Source organism: Microtus pennsylvanicus, chromosome 8, assembly GCF_037038515.1.
Source record: "Microtus pennsylvanicus isolate mMicPen1 chromosome 8, mMicPen1.hap1, whole genome shotgun sequence".
Lineage (NCBI taxonomy): Eukaryota > Metazoa > Chordata > Mammalia > Rodentia > Cricetidae > Microtus > Microtus pennsylvanicus.
This window is the reverse complement of record NC_134586.1, coordinates 48,511,854-48,528,854: the sequence shown is the minus strand read 5'-3', so window position 1 is coordinate 48,528,854 and position 17,001 is coordinate 48,511,854. Positions and strand designations below refer to the sequence as shown.

Here is a 17,001-nt window from a genome sequence, read left to right as displayed (position 1 = left end):
TTCCTAATTCCTTGTTGATGTTTATGGGAAAGGACAACAGATAGCATGTTGGCTCACAAATTAATAGCCATGCCTTTAGAAACACATACATGCAGTGCTATGCACTCGGAAGGAACTGCTTCATGTGTATTGCTTTTTCCATTGAGTCCGTTCATAATTAGAATCTTGAATAATTATATCCTTGTATATGAAAGGAATTAACCTTTAACTCCTTGATTGAAATGCGGCAATGTTTCTGATTATCTTCTATAACCATTCCATAGTAGTTTAAGAATTTTGTGTGTGACTTTTGTGCGTGGCTTGTGTGTGTGCACATGTGTGTGTGTGTGTGAATGCATGTGTGTATTTTTTGTATATGTGAGTATGATTCTGTGTGTATGTGTGTGTGTATGGGGGTCTGCACACATGTGTGTTTTAACAGAAAGCTCTTCTATTTGCCAAGGAAAGTGAGATAAATTGAATTGTGCATTTTCAAGTTTGTTATTTGATTTTTCTAAATTCTTTCTGGTGTGTTGGGGGAGATTCTTGCCTCATCGATACTTTCAAATTTTAACAATTATCCGTGAGAAGAAGGGCACCAGGATTGAAGGAGATAAGTAGTTAATGATTATGGAAGTCAACCAGGATAGTTATCACCTTGGGTCCTAAGAGTTCTAAATCCTGGGACTTAGACTCTCAATGTCAGTCCTATCGAAATCCTTTAGCACAGTGCCTACCTGGTACCGTACAGGAATTGATAATCTGTTCTGTTGGTGGACTGGTCAGTCTCACAATGTATGCTACAGGAAGAGTCGTTTGAAACCCCAGAATAACCCTGCTATCTTCTCTTCCTCCATGGCCATGCTCAGGTGCAGACCCACCTGGAAAACCCCACCAAGTACCACATACAGCAAGCCCAGAGGCACCAGGTAAAGCAGTACCTTTCTACCACGTTAGCAAATAAACATGCCAGCCAAGTCCTGAGCTCACCATGTCCAAACCAGCCTGGCGACCACGCCATGCCACCAGTGCCGGGGAGCAGCGCACCCAACAGCCCCATGGCTATGCTCACTCTTAACTCCAACTGTGAAAAAGAGGTAAATCACGTCTCCTCCTCTGCTTCTTACACTCCATTAACTGTCTCTGGGATGCTCCTCTCTCTCCCTCTGTGATGGACTGTCTGTTGTCCACCCGGTCATCCTCACTGGCCTCTGTCCCCTATTTCCTGGTGTGACCATTTACGTCTCAGCCTCTGGTCAACAGCGCTAGGTTACCGTGTTTATTGCACACGGCAGGAGACCTGGCTTGCTCTAAGCAGAATGTGGAGGTGGGGATGCTTCCTTAACTCCCATCTCCTTCCTTAGTCGAGTATTCTCTTCCTTTCTATGCCTTCCAACTTGCAAAGCAGTGAAAATGCAGAGAGGAGAAGGGGAGGCGGCAAAGGGAAAGCAAAAGAGAAGGGGAGGCGGCAAAGGGAAAGCAAAAATAGAGAAGGTGTGGGGCGGGAGACTTAGAAGTTCTGCTGCTGTGAAGGTCTGGGGATTATTTTTATTTTCCATGGAGTTGGAGAAAGAAAACGCATGGAATGTGTACGGATGGATTTGAACGGTGTGGCACATGCGGATTTGAGAGGAAAAGCGAGGCTTACCACGACATCCAGTCGGTTTCATGATTAATTGCTGCCTGGTAAACCCGTTTTGGTAAAGCTGGATTGGAGACAACATTCAAACCCTCAAGCTAATTTCTGCATCAAAATTTGGAGCCTAAAAATACCTGGGGGCACTGCTGTGATGGGGTGTCTGTCATTTCTAAATTATGAGACTAGGTCTCATTTTAGTAGAGTTTTATTATATATCCAAGTGTTTGTGTGAGTTCAGAAGTGACTGTCGCATTTGGTTGATTTGAGTCACTGGAGGGACATTTCCTCTGCCCACAGCAAACAGGTTTTACTCACCCATACCTGTCATAGGCTTTGACCCAAGATTCCCTCCCTTATTCTGTTCCTGGGTTAGCAGCTGCTTGTTCCAAAGCTCTGTCCATTTCGTTGCCCTACCACTGACCTGTGAATGTGCTGTTGAAAAGGCGTTTGCAAACCCAAGTCATGGGCTGTCTTTGCTTGTGTTTCTGCAGGCATTTTATAAGTTTGAAGAGCAGAGCAGGGCAGAGAGTGAGTGCCCAGGTATGAACACGCACTCTCGAGCGTCGTGCATGCAGGTACTGAATGATTCGGCAGGCCGCGGATGTAACACTTTATAATGAGAATCTATATTTGTGAATGATCACACCTCCTGATGACTTCAGGGACTTGTTTCCTCCCATTGATTCTTTTTTCATAGAAAAGGCTATGAACCAGACCCATTTTTTTTTCCCATAGTAACTCATGAATGACTAGGTAACAACTACAAAGCTTAAATGTATGTGCCCCTTAAGTTGCCTGCAGTCACAAGGAGAGGGTAAAATACATATATTGTTGTAAATAAAATGCATGGTGATTTAGTTAATTTGCAAAAATCACCAGCACATGTTTGTGTAGCACTGCACGGGCTTCTAAACCATACTCTGGAAGCCAAGCTGTGTCGATCTCTTTATTGTTTTTGTGAATGTATTATGAAACTGTATTAAGTTAATAATAGCCAATGAGCACGTCCCCAAACAATTGAAGATCATTATTTAAATTCTACTAAGTGAGCAAATGGCACCGTTTATTGTTGTCCTTATTCAGATATACGAGAGAGAATATAATATAAACACCAATTTTTTTTTGCCTTACTGTATACAATAGAGTATAGAGTATTTTAATGATACATCCAGGTCACTAGGTTTGCTCTCCTAAAACTAAAGTCAAAATGTATAAAGGAAAGTTGTCTATGAGTCCCCAGCCTATTTTCCCCTTCATCACCTTGGTCATAAAGTCTTCTATGACAAACAAATAAGGCTGGTGTGCCTAGAAATGGAAACTAACACACGGTTGGCATCTACTCAGATCTGACCGCTGGCAGTTCCCCAGAGGAATCACTTGGTAAGATCATTCTTCAGAGGTTATTGCATTCCTGACATTCTGAACAAATTGGAAGGCTTCTTGAAACCTCATAGGTCCCCAGTGAGACTGAGACAGTATACATTCCTGTCCCCATTTGATAGGCTGGCACACTGAGACTTCTGACGATTGGAGGCTTTGCCCTTTCTCCAGGAAGAGGGGACAAACAAATCTGAACCTGAGCCTCGTGATGCAGAGCCTCTTTAATGAGAGGAGCAGATGACCACAGGAGTGCCCCTGGCCATTAGATCTCACTGTGAATCTTGCTCACCGTTCAGACCCAGGCACACACACACATCAGCCAGCCACCAAACATAAGGTGTTTACAAGGAAATATTCCCACAGACTCCGCCACTGCGGCAAGGCGCATGTAATCACTGTTGTTTATGATGCTAACTGATGTTTTGGTACTTGAGCAATGAAATTGATCTAGTGGGAATGTCAGCTCCACGACTGTAACGATAACCTCGTCCTGGTGCACTCCTCCGGGAGTACCGGGCTCACTGGCAGCTGTCCAGAGAGGTGCCTGCTTAGCAAGTCACTCTGCCATCCTTGCAGCGCCAGCCAGTGGCCAGGGGACCCTGTGGAATGCAAGGGCCAAGAACCCACTTGTTTTCCTTCTAGAAGGCCGCAGGAAAGGAAAAAGGGAAGAAGTGGCTTTCGTGCAAGTGGCGTTTCCTGGCTCATCTTTCCAGTGGAAAGGGCGAGCCGTTCAACATAGTGGTGGAAACTCAGGTTAAATCACAGCCTGGCTCTGCTTGCAGGGTGACTCGAAACAGGTGGCTTCTCCTTTTCCCACCTGCACGGCAGCTGCCCCGTTAGAGCCCCCTACCTCCACAGGGTAACTGCCAGATTAAATGTACCTCAAGGAGCCACCCAAGCTCAGCTCTCGATGCCCAGTAACGGCCGAAATGCTAGCTCTAAGTGAAGCTTCCATTGCCCTCTCTGGTCAGCAGGTTTCAGTAATGTCTCGATTTTAGCGGGGGAGAGAACAGTTACTCCTTAGACACTACCTAAAGATCACTGTTACTTTAGGTAAGAAATGACCCAAAAGGTCCTTTTAGGGTTGGCCCTACACCTGTTTCTCATTCCTTTTTCTCTTCTGTGGCTCTTTTCTCTACAGATGGATGATGTGATCGATGACATCATCAGCCTGGAATCAAGTTATAATGAAGAAATCTTGGGCTTGATGGATCCAGCCTTGCAAATGGCAAATACGGTATTGATGGCCTGTTTGTTTTGTTTTCCAAGAAAATCTCGAGGTCGTTCTCTGTGCACTCCCTTTTTCTCGACTCAGTATATCTTCACACAGATTCACTGAGATATGTATTAGCAATGATTATTCATAAGTAAGTCATTTTGACTTCAGAAGTTAAGAGGCTTGCTCAAGGTTCTTAGGAGCACCGTGATTCAGCTCTGGGTCCAAGGAGCCCAAGTTCTCTTTGTTTTTGTTTGTTTTGTATTTTTCTATTTCAGTCCTGAGAATTGAACCTAGGGTCTCACAAATGCAGGGCCAGTGATCTGTCATTGATTTGTAGCCCCAGGTTGTTTTTTTTCTCTCTCTCTCTGGGTACATGCATGCATGTGTATAAGAATGAGCGTGTGTGTGTGTGTGTGTGTGTGTGTGCGCGCGCGCGCGCGTATGCGTGTGTTTGTATGCATACACAGGTGTGTATGCAGTTATTGAGGAGGTCTGAAGTCTGATTTTCAAGAGAAAATTTCCATTTTGAGGAGTGTTTGAATATATGTAACAAAGACTATATGCTTGAAAATGGTAACTTGCACCGTGTGGATTTTTTTGAACACAATAAGCATTGTTTCAAAAATGCTAAATTCTAGTAGTAAATACCCTCAGCCAGGAACAAGATATTCCTTATTTATTTACAGAAATTTAGTTAACTTAGTTTTCTTGTGATTTTTTTTTAATATATAGTAGCAATTTCTTTTTAATCTTGTCTACGTTGGCTTTTAAGGGGTGAGACTGTCCCTTGAAATCTCAAAACTTCTCCTTGAAGATCTAGTGTTTCTTTCCAACCCACATAAACTCAGATTGTAATTAGGTTTGCACGTGTGCTGTGTGTGACTGTGCATCTGTGGCTTGTGTGAACACATGGAGGTCTGGGGGTGGCATTGAGTGTCTCCCTCAGTTTCTCACTTCGTCATTTGCTGAGGTGAGGTTTCTCACCAAACCTAGAGCTCCTTGACTTGATTGAACTTGCTGGCCAGCTTACCCTAAAGACCGTCTGTCTTAGCCTCCTGAACAACTGCTGGGGTTTCAGGTTGCTTACTACGCACGCGCGCGCGCACACACACACACACACACACAGCTTTTATGTGGGTGTTAGGAACTCAGATATGTATGCTTATGTGGCAGGAGTTTTATCCACTGTGCCAATTCTCCAGCCTCTTAGATCATCAATTCTGATCAAGGTACCTGTGCCAAACTCTCTCTGTATCCTTTGACTCCCTTGGAACCCTTAGCTCTCATGCTGTTCTATCCAATTAGATGCACATTTTGTTAGTAGCCAGAATCCTGGGATAAACATGAATAAGACACTACAATGGAGCTTCCTCTAGGGAATTTACAAATAGACTCAAAGACATGGGAATATTCACAGCGTGAGTTAACAGTGGTATGGTCACTCAAGGAGATTTTGTTGAGGAGGTGATCCTTTTTGCCAGGTAGATAAATACATACCTGGGCACACTAAAAAAAGACTGTGAAATGACTTATTTCATAATACCACCAATTTTTAAATAAGTTTTGCAATAATGGGAACCTTTGAAGTCATTGGATCCAAACCAATACTCAGCACACCAACTTCCTCTTGCATATTGTTCAAATTCATACAAAATGTGAGAAACCCTGCTTCTTGGACACCTCAAATAAAGGATATGTACTGGGGTGCTAGAAAGGTGGCTTAGTGGTTAAGAGTGCTGACTGCTGTTCCAAACATCCTGAGTTTAATTCCCAGGAGCCACATAGTGGCTCACAACCCTGGTTCCAGGGTCTTAACACCCTCATGCAAACATACATGCAGGCAAAACACCAGTGCACATAAAATAAAAATAAAGGTTATATACCCACTCTTGAATAAAGCAATGAAACACAGAGGTTAGGAACTGGAGAAGTAAAACCAGACCTGGGTTCAAATCCAAAGTGTGTTCTTACTCTGTGAGCTTGCATGCTACCTTAATGTCCTTTGTTCCCACATCTGGAAAAAGGGGGGTATTTAAAAAGTTTGTTTTCTTAGCTGATAAAGTATAAGTAACATTCAGCTTTGGAAATAGAAGCTATATTCAACCCTATTGTCTAAATTATTCCTTGTAATTTGTTCATTGCAAGATCAGATACTTTTGATAGTGTTGGTTTGGGCAGTTGATATTTATTAAAGCTCAACAGTGTGCCAAACTCCTTGTTAGAAAAACCCTACTTAATAATCATGGCTCACCTTACAGTGAATTGCACATTAGCACTGGTCCTAGCTTGCTTCCAGCTGCACTGTGCTTGCCAGCCCTTCTACAGTTAATATGACTCCATCCGCTTGTGTAGAATAGGACACACACAGTGCCTTCCTTCCCCATCTAATTGACATTTGTAGGCAGAGCTTTCCTGTTCCATCTGCCTGTTCCCAAATAACAGACATGGATACTAAATATTAATTAAAATACTTGACTGTAAATGAAAGTTTTTGTCCCACCTGGTCCTGCAGCCATTCAGTCCCAAAGAAACACACAGAAACTATACTAATTACACCACTGCTTGTCCAATAGCTCAGGCATATTCCTAGCTAGCTCTTACATATTAAATTAGCCCATTTCTATTATATTTTATTTTACCACAAGGCTTGTGATTTACCGGTAAGGTTCTAACATCTTTCTCCTTTGGCAGCTACATGGCAACTGCCTGACTCTACTTTCTTTCTCCCTGCATTGTTTAGTTTTCCCGCCTACCTATATTCTGCACTGCCATCGATCAAAGCAGCTTCTTTATTAACCCATAGTAATAAAACATATTCATAGCATACAGAGGGGAATCCCACATTGCTTGGCTGATAGCCCAGGCTTGTTACTAGCTAACTCTTACAACTCAAATTAACACATATTTCTTACTCATTTTTTGCCACATGGCATGTGGCATGGTACCCTTACTCAGAACAGCGTACACATCTTGCTCTCTCTCTGTCTGCTGGCGACTCTCTCATCCCAGTATCCTCAGTTTGGTTTTCCCACCGAACTTTATCCTGCCTTGCTATGGCCAGTCAGCTGATGTAACTCCCTGTAAGGAGAAAAAAACGCCTTATGTAGAGGTTAGAAACAGACTGTAGGTGGAGGTTTATTTATTTATTTTTAGTTTTGTTTTGTTTTTGCCATGCTGGGGGTCAAACCCCAGACCTCATGCTATGCAGTTGGTCTTACACTGAGCTGTAACCTAAGCCCTTGGGCATACACTGCTGAGTAAGGCATTTGACCTTTCTGCCTCAGTTTCCTTGTCTGTAAAATATTGCATCAATTGCACTTGAATTGAGGTGAGAACTTTAAAATTTCATCCATAGGAAGTAGCCCAACACAACAAGTAAGCTCCCAGTCAAAGCGTGGACCACCCCGGTTCTTGATCATTTTGGGGTTCTGTAGTCTTAGTTGAATAACTAAGCAACTGCAGCCTATTCCATTTTAAAACCCCCCCCACAGTTAAGTTTAACATGAACGTTTATCACTATAGACATTTTCCCCTACTTATTTTATTCTTTGAAATGCTCTGTTTTAAGTTAATTACTTGTTTAAAAAAGTGGAAGGAACGCTTAGAGAGGGAGCTATCCTAAGGGAATTGAGGTCTAGAAATAACTGTTCCAAGGGCACAAGGCCCTCTTGTGCTCTCACAAACAAAGAATAAAAGTCCTGTTTTCTTGTGTTAACTGCGCAATTTATATTCAGAGGAGGAGAGGGGGCCCGTCCACAGAGAAAAACAATAACATTTTACAGTGATCACTTACTTGGAAAAATATTCCTTTTGGTGGTGAGAGGCGCCAGAGCACTCGGTTCAGACCAGGGCTGGAGCAAAGGAAGCAGCACCCTTGCCTTGTCCTCACCTGAGCTGGCCAGACTGTGGCTCTCTGGAGCTACACTACCCTTGTATGTGGAAATGAAGTCCTGTCCAGCAGGTGAACGCTCTGAATAGAAAGTCCAGCAGAAATGCCGACCAGCCAAGTAAACATGCGTCTCTTCCTGTGGTAGGCCAGGGCTGTTATTTTGACCTGGTTTTGATTTAACTGTGTTTAGAAGAGGGTTTTTCTAACCCAGAAAGTGAACTACAATTTTTTTCCTTTTCCTCTCCTCCTTTTTCTTCCCCTCCTCTCCATTCCTGTTTTACTTTTCCTCTTCTCTCTCCCCATTCCTTCCCTCTCTTCTCTCTCTTCCTCTCTCTCCCCCTTTCTTCCATCTCTTTTCTCTCTTCCTTCCCCTCTTCAATGGCTTTCTTTCAGTTGGCTTGTTTGCTTTTGTCTTTGTTTTTTTCTGATAGCCTTGAATTCCTGCTCCTCCAGCCTTAATTTCTCAAAGGCTGGATCACAGATATGAGCCACCATCCCTGTTTGTGAACTAGTTGTACCTAACCCCTGTCTTTCCTTTGTCCCTAACTCATGGTCATCATAAGAGAAGTGCATGCTCATATCCAGTTTGCATATGAGGACATAATGCACACACGGTTTCTATTTCTAGAGCCACCCAGTGAATCTTAGAGCTCATTGTTTCCAATTTTTAATTTAATGTATAAGTCCCTCGAAACTTGACTTGTTTTTATCAATGTTCAGACGTTAAGTTCCCCCAAAAAGATTTGGACTTGGGGAATAATTTTCTACTTCAATTCCTCATAGCTTCGTAAGTTTCATCTTTCTGGCCCTTTACCGTGCTCTATGCCGACATGCTAATGCCTCCCACTTCACGTTAAGTTGGACAAGAACAAAACCGAACACACAAAGAGCATGGTTGACCCTGAGGTGACCTGTTTCTCAATAGAACCACTCAGCAATGACTGCTAATAACCAGAGTCACCTTTTATCAGAGCCTTGGCTGGAAGGCCTTGAAATGTGGCCCAAGGACATTTTAAATTAGCAGGGTGCTGTTCCTTGACGCGTGTGCAGGGTGTGCATGTGTATATTATGTTTATGCAGATTCTTTAAGCGCTGCCTTCTTCACCAAGGCCTGCCCACATGCCTGCCCCACCTGCCTGCCACAGTTTTACTGGCACCCCTACCAGAAAGGAGCTTGCTTTACGCCCAGTGCCCTTCAGCTCTATCTCTTCAGCCAGGGACCAGCATCAGAAGTCTTCCTTAACTACCCTACTTTAGTTTTTTGAGACATCGGACCTCACCAACAAGGCTAGACTGGCTGGCTGCTATTAAGCTTCCAGGATTCTTCTAGATGATTTTTTTTCTTTTTAATTTATTTATTATGCACCAGATCTCATTATAGATGGGTGTGAGTCATGTGGTTGCTGGGAATTGAACTCAGGACCTCTGAAACAGCAGTCAGTTCTCTTAACCTCTGAGCCATCTCTCCAGCCCTGGATCTAGATTTTATGTGGGTGTTGGGGCTCCACACTTGGATCTTTATGCTTGAACAGCAAACATTTTTTTGCGTTGAGCCTTCTCCCAATCCCCAGATCCAAAATACTTTAAAAAACTTTGGTTTTCCGTTCGTCCATCTATCCCTTCATCCATCTATCTATTTATGCAGTGTATGTGCGTGCATGCATGTGTGTGTGTGTGTGTGTGTGTGTGTGTGTATAGGAGGATATAGCTAGAGCACACATGTGGAGGTCAGAGGTCAGTTTGAAAGTCAGTTCTCTTCTTCAGTCATGTGGGTTCCAGGGATTGAACTTAGGTTGTCAGGCTGGGCAAGCGTCTTTACTCACTCAGTCAATTTTACTGGCCCCCTAATCTATAACTTTCTTAGTGTCAGCCTGATACCTTAAGTGGAACTTGACACCTGATTGTATAACATAAGTCACAGTAAAGGAAGCTGTTGAAGTAAAAAAAAATGTGCAAAGTTATATTTTGGCCACATTTATAAGATGTAAATGAAACTTAAATAAATTGCATGTTTGTTTCTGGGTGCTGTCCCCAAGATAAATTTGCACTTAAACATTATAAAATTTTAAAAGGTAAAACATCCTTACCCCTTTTCAAGCTTTTCAAGGGAGGGTAGCTAATCCTGAGTACTAATCCTGTACACTGAGTGACTCCGTGTTTTAATTCTACTCAGAGTGGTTTCTGAAAGTACGTGTTTAATACATAGCAGAGAACATGTGATCAGGTAAGGGAGGGGCGGCCGATGCAGGCGACAAGGACTTATCTGTAGTCATCTAGAAATGCTGAGGGTCTAGGATGGAAGGAATAAGGCACAGCTAACATGCAGGAAATTTTCCAGGCCATAAGAGGAACTTGTGACTCCACCGTGTCCACCTAGCTATGAGAAAATCTATGGCCAACTGGGACATCATTGTCAAAGAAAAAATGAAAATGAATTTACTGCTTTACAATACCCCAGGAGAATCTGAAGAGACAGTGCCACTCACAGTAGTTAAGTTAGTAAGGCTGCTATGCCTTTCGTCCTTTTCCTAGTCGTGGAAAGTTTTTATTAAAGTCTTTGGGCTCCCTCTTGTGGTCCGTGGAATAATTTCAATATCAAGGAAGCCAGCTTTTTCTTTTGCCATAAGGGACATAGCTTTACAAAAAGGAAGCATTTGCCGTTGCTCTTCTTTATAAAAAGAAAGAGCGAAAAGTAGGGAGAGGTGAAGGATGGGAAGAAGAAAACGAACTTGGATGGAAGTCGCACAATGTCTTATCTCTCAGGAGTAGCCAGCACTGCTGGGACATCTGCCACTTTGGTAGCAGGTAACACTCGCTCTATGCATAGAATGTGCCCACCTGACGGTAGTCAGCATGAGACCATCCTTCCTTCTCTCTGCATAAACAGAATATGTGATTCTGCACGGATGTGCATACTTTCCTGGTTTTAAAACACAGCACTTTATAGCAAAAAACACCCTTCACACAAAGCCTGGAATAGGCTGTGAGTTTTGTTAAAAAAACACTCAGCTGTCATTCAACAACTCATTGCTCTTCTTGTCCGTGTCTAGTTACCTGTTTCCGGAAACTTGATCGATCTATACAGCAACCAGGGCCTGCCACCCCCGGGCCTCACCATCAGCAACTCTTGCCCAGCCAACCTTCCTAACATAAAAAGGGAGCTCACAGGTATGTACCTAGCACATATGCCTCTTACCATGATCCTCTGCTTTGTTCCTCAGTGGACAGCATTATCAATGTAGCAGCAGTGTTCCCTGTGCAGCTAGTGCCTGTGGTCCCTGAGGCTTTGTGCAGTGATTTAACATGTGACATTAAGATGTTAGAATACAGTTTCCAATGTTTGCTGAGTACCTTTGTCCATGGCTGCTAGACACTCTGGTTGGGGGTGTTAGGCAGTACTGTCCCCTGTAAAGTTCCTCTCCCCTACCCAGGCCCCTGGAGATTAGAGTTGGAGAACCTTGCTTTGAATTTTGCTTGCCATTCAAGGCCACATTTGGGATCGAGCAAAGAATTTATTTCTTACATATTTAGATGCTACCCACTCTTTTTACTGTATCATGTGTGAGATTTATTATAGAAGGAGAAATAAATCATAAAATGGAGCCATCAGAATGTTTGCTCTAGAGGAAGTGTGAAATTACCTATCTTGCCACTTTCTTTGATGCTTTAGGGAAGGCATTTGACCAATAAAACATGACAGAAACTGTATTAGAACTGGCATTCTACCATGGTGGATTTTATGGTTCTTGCCCCAAATCCCTTTTTATTATTTAGTTCTTGCCTCTTGCAGAACTGGGGGTGGGGTAAAAATACAGCATATGGATTTGTTGTAAAGATTTCTAGCCTGTCTAAAGATATTACTACAAAAACTATTTCAGAAAATTTTAACAGAAAAAATTTTTTAAAAAGGTATCAACTGGGGTTTAATGGTAATTTATTAATAAACAAAAACTATCAAGAGAAAAAAACATAAATTATTAAGCAGCCATGGAAAGTAAAACCTTTTTATCCTTCTGTGTGAGAAAGGGAGAGAGAATGACTTGGATTGGCCATCTGAATTTAGCAGACTCTAATTTTAATTCTGTCTACATACATGCTTCTGCAATTAGGAGTTTCATGATGACCACGGCATGTTCTGGGAAGTAGATCACATGGTGATTGTAGTGTGCTATGAACTTCATAGACTGGTGTCGCCTAGACCAAGAAGGCTGTAATATCACCGAGTGATGTAGTATTAATTAATCCACATTCTGTGCAGCCTCTGACTATTGCAGTGTGGCGTGGGTGTTCATATTTATCCTATATACATACAGTTTAATGTAGTGAATAAATTTGTCTCAGAAGCTGTAAGTCTTCCTACTTTGTGGTAAAATGCTACGTCTCTAGTGTACTCCTTCACATATCACTTTTGAAAGGAAAGTAACATGGTATAGTATGTCTTAGAATCTATAAACAGCACGGTTTGATACTTCTATTTGTTCTTCACAAGGCAAAAAAAAAATTCTTGACACCTAAATATCACATAAGTTGCTATTCAAATACAGCTTTTCGAATGGAATTGGCACCAAATGCATCTAGACCCTTCCTGACTTATGTTTTTATAGACAGACAAAGAATGCATACATAGTAACTCCTAAGCGTCATGGCATATTCTGACAGAACCTGGCTCCACATCATTCTCACGAGCTCCGAGGCCATGGAGAACAGATTCAGCAGCATCACCCAGTTTTCATGTAACTGTATTACAAAGTCATAAAAACACTGAGAAGTTATTTGTCCTGAAAATAACTTCTAATCACAGAATATGTTATCAGTGTTTAAGAGCACCCACATGGTGGCTTGCACCTATTCGTTACTCAAGTTTCAGAGGATCTGATGCCCTCTGCTGGCTTCCTTGGTGATTGAACACACAATACATGCACATAGACACAGGCAAATACTTTTGCACATAAATAAATAAATAAAATAACTAAATCTTTCTTAAAAATGATATGACATCAAATCATTTCTATTTATGTGTATTATTCTTTTTAGTACTGGAATATAGGCTTGGTATGCAGTGACTTGGTGTCACTTCATCTTGTTTGTGGGAACTTAGCTTGGCAGAGATTTGATACGTGTAGTGTTAGAAGAAGTAGACGTTATAACTTGGAACACATGTTCTGAAGATAGGCTTTGTGATTGACGTTGCTGTGTCCCTCAAACAGTTCCAGTTTCTAATGACTTCATTCACGTGCACAGCGTGTATTTTCCCCACAGAGTCTGAAGCAAGAGCATTGGCCAAAGAGAGGCAAAAAAAGGACAATCACAACTTGAGTAAGTTTGCTTGATTTACATTCATTTGACCTTAAAGTCAGCATTCTTCGTGTATCAAAAAGTTGCTTTCATTAATTTCAGAGGAAAGTTAATTTCTCTAGTTGTTAAAGGTGCATTGAAAGTATTTCAGAGAGACTTTATTTCATATCAAACATGTTTTATATATGTTTGTGTGTATACACACATATAAGTTTTCTAGTTTTGAAGATTTTCTATATTTCTTTGTGGTAATACATGTAGTGTGTGTGTGTGTGTGTATGTGTGTGTGTGTGTGTGTTTAAAGGGAGTCTTGATCCCCAGCAAAAGAGGATTTGGTATCCACCTTTTCCAATGATATTTCAAAGTTTAAAAAAGAGAAGACAAAAGCAGAGGAAAGAAACACATGTAAAGGGCAGAGTGGGTGAAGCAGTTCCCAGAATTTATGATGTATATTTGTTTCTCTAAAATATTATGTAACATTAGATATTTTTATGCATTGGGTTTACTTTTCATAAACTCCTGAAGCCTTGTCCTGGGAAAGCTTATATTTAAGCTACACAGTTAATAGAGACCCTGCAGAGAAAAGGAAGATTTAGTTAGAGGTTGAAGTTGAAAGTAGCATAAAATTCTCCATTTACGTTTTTTTTTTCCTGAATTGATTTTTGAGAACATGAGTCATATATAGAAACCTTGCTTTTGATTTAAAAGAAAAAAGACAAGAGAAGAGCCGCACTCTGCTCTAACCGCCAAATAAAGACATTGCTTGTTTTCAGTTGGGCATTGCTTTCCCCGACTGTTCCCTGTGCAATTAAGTGCACACAGAGAATGAAAAGCATTGCTTTGTGTGTTTTAATGCATCATATCATAGCCTTCACAGTCTGCTGCTGTTTGCTAGTTATTTATTTGAACAGTATGTGCTAAGAACGTGTGTTGTAGTAACAAACGTGATATTAATTTCTTAAAAAAAACCAGTATTTTTCTACATGACTCTGTTTTGTTTATTTGTTTTCGAGACAGGGTTTCATGACTCTGTTCTTTAGTTGTTTCACCATTGTGTCTTTGTATTGTTGCTAGTTTCTCAAGTCCATTGTCCTGGGAACGTGTTATGTTGACCTCCTGTGCACACGAGGTTGACTTCTCTGGGCTGCGCACTGAGACTTGCCCTGGTGAGGCCCCATGCTCGGGGTGCCAACTCTCATCGCTACTGCTCTCCCTGTTTTTGGCTTTGGTTTGAGAAGCTTTTGTCATTTTTACGCTGAAGATCTGAGCTTGCAGCTCAAACATTTCCCCCCGATTTCCAATAATTTTACTCAAAGTCAGTCCTTCTCTTAAAACCCCCTAGAAGTAAAATAATGATGTCGTATCTAAATGTCACATAACTGAAACATAGGAAATGAAGTTGAATCCTGTCAAGAATAGTGCTGTGTTCAAGTCCCCACCAGAGCCCTCTCGTTCAAGGTTGTCAGTCAATTGCAGATGGGGTCAACTCTAAGATGGAGTTCTTGAGTCTTGTCTAACTCCTGGGAACTAATGCTCAGGGTCCTGTTGACCATGGCTCAGCCCTCCCTCCCTAGGATTTAGCTTCTGAAAACACTTGCTGAGATGTGCAAACAGACGCCTTCACGTATTTAGTCTTTCTTTCAACCCTTGCAAGTTACCGAGCGCCAGTGTGATACCAGAACCTTTTGCCAAACAGGTTCCCTACCAGTAGGCACATTCAAGTCACACGTCAGGTGCCACATACTAATTACTGAGAGGAACAAGAAGGATGGCGATAGATGTCACACAGGAGGATGTGTGGGTACCCAGGACAGAATCTAGGAGCCAGCTTATCTGTGATAGTTGCCCCGGGCATGTAGATGCTGGGCGATGATGTTAGGGGTTCCTTTAGCCTTTACCTTCATGTACTTTAGGGTGTTCTTTAAAAAGAGTTTTCTAAGGTTATCTCACTTCTATATTACATATCGGAAGAGGAAGCTCCTACATGAAAGGTAAACGTGGCATCTCCAAATGTCGACAGTGCCAGAGCCCACAGGTGTGCAGGCAAGCGAGAAGAGGCAGGCTCAGGATGTTTTATTGCAACCCTACTGTCAAGACACTTTGGTTACCCTTCTGTGCCAGGCTCATGCTGTTGCCTGGAATGCAACAGTGAAAATAATAGGTGAATACTAAGTATTAGACTCAGAGTTTTGTGAGAAGGTGAAAGGGAGCCCAGGGAATATAGTGTTGTAAGAGGCATGGGGATAGTGGGTCATTTTAAATGCGACAACCTGGGAACTCATATAGGTAAACTTGAGTTGCTCCTTACAGGGGGAAATGGCTCTTTAGGGACCTGGAGGAAGAGTGTTCTGGGCAAATGGGAGCACATTTGAATGTGGTCAATGCATAGCTGGCTTGGGTGTGGGAATAGTGGAGCCAGCAGGGACAAAGCAGAAAGAACACAGCTGAAGGGCCAGGAAAGATGCTGTCACACTGCAAGAGGAGCAAAAAGTGCTACTGGCAGGGCAGGGCCCACCGGATCCTTGGAGGATACCTCAAGGACTTAACTTTTCCTTGGATGAAATGGGAAGTGATAGGGGTGGGGTTAAGGGTTGACATGACCTCACTTAGGAATCATGATAGCCCGTGTGACATAGATCACGGGATGGAGATGCTCTTAGGATGCACAGTGTAGCGAAATGGTGTGCGTGTGTTGTCCTGTATGGTAGTTACTTGCCATTCAATGCCTAGAGCATCTGGACTGTGGGTAGCTCAAATTGGGCCACACTGGCCTGGGAACCAGGCTGGGAAGACACTTGCCTAGCACATATATATGCTGAAGTGTAAAATATTTTGATTTCAAAAGCTTAGTGTGAAGAAAAGAATGTGCGCCTTCTAATTTAATTTTCAAAGATTTATTTCTTGCTAAAATGATGATGGCTTATGGAGAATGGATTTAATGAAATATTAAAGTTAATTTAATGTCTTTCTTTCTACTAGTTTAGCATGGCCACTAAGGAATCTAAAACTACATATGTAACTTGTATATTTATTTTTGTCAGTCCTTGGCTGGAGGAGTTGTTTTTGTGTATTCCATGAGCAAAAACAAACATTTTGCTATTTTAAGTGATAAAAGGAAATCAAAATCAGAGCGGTTTCCTGCGATTAGTAAAAGTTATGTAAAACTCAAGGTTCACCATTAAAAGTAATTCTGCTGCTGTGCCTGAGCAGGCGTGTGCTGCCCAACCAGTGGGAAATTGGGGCCGCTGGATTTTTAACTGTGTCATTGCAGATCTGTGCACATGTTGTCAGTGCAAATTTGTTTTCTCTCTCGTTAAACAAGCACAATGCAGATTCGTCCGATTTTGTTGTGTAGCTGAGGATGCAGCCCAGATTTTCAGGGTTAGTACAGAATCCAGTGGGGAACTGCCTAGCTCAGAGCTTTGTAAATGAGAGCACTCGGAAAGCAGCTTGTTTCTTCTTTTTTGTTATTTTGTCTTTTTTTTTTTTTTTTTTTTTTCTGAAGCTGAGGACCGAACCCAGGGCCTTGCGCTTGCTAGGCAAGCGCTCTACCACTGAGCTAAATCCCCAACCCCAGCTTGTTTCTTCTTAACGTTCATT

At 42.1% G+C, this 17,001-nt stretch overlaps 1 protein-coding gene across 8 annotated transcripts in view; it reads left to right on the top strand.

The window, feature by feature from the left end:
- The window catches only part of Mitf (melanocyte inducing transcription factor), a 224,953-nt gene that overhangs the window by 196,597 nt on the left and 11,355 nt on the right, over positions 1-17,001 (top strand). For 3 of the 8 annotated variants that reach the window (XM_075983364.1, XM_075983371.1, XM_075983369.1), the window contains exons 3-7: positions 849-1,076; positions 2,110-2,193; positions 4,140-4,235; positions 11,157-11,274; positions 13,348-13,422. In XM_075983364.1, the coding sequence (XP_075839479.1) occupies positions 849-1,076; positions 2,110-2,193; positions 4,140-4,235; positions 11,157-11,274; positions 13,348-13,422 (601 nt within the window). The remainder of the gene's footprint in view (positions 1-848; positions 1,077-2,109; positions 2,194-4,139; positions 4,236-11,156; positions 11,275-13,347; positions 13,423-17,001) is intronic. The other 5 variants (XM_075983365.1, XM_075983366.1, XM_075983368.1 and 2 more) reach the window with 4 other exon arrangements.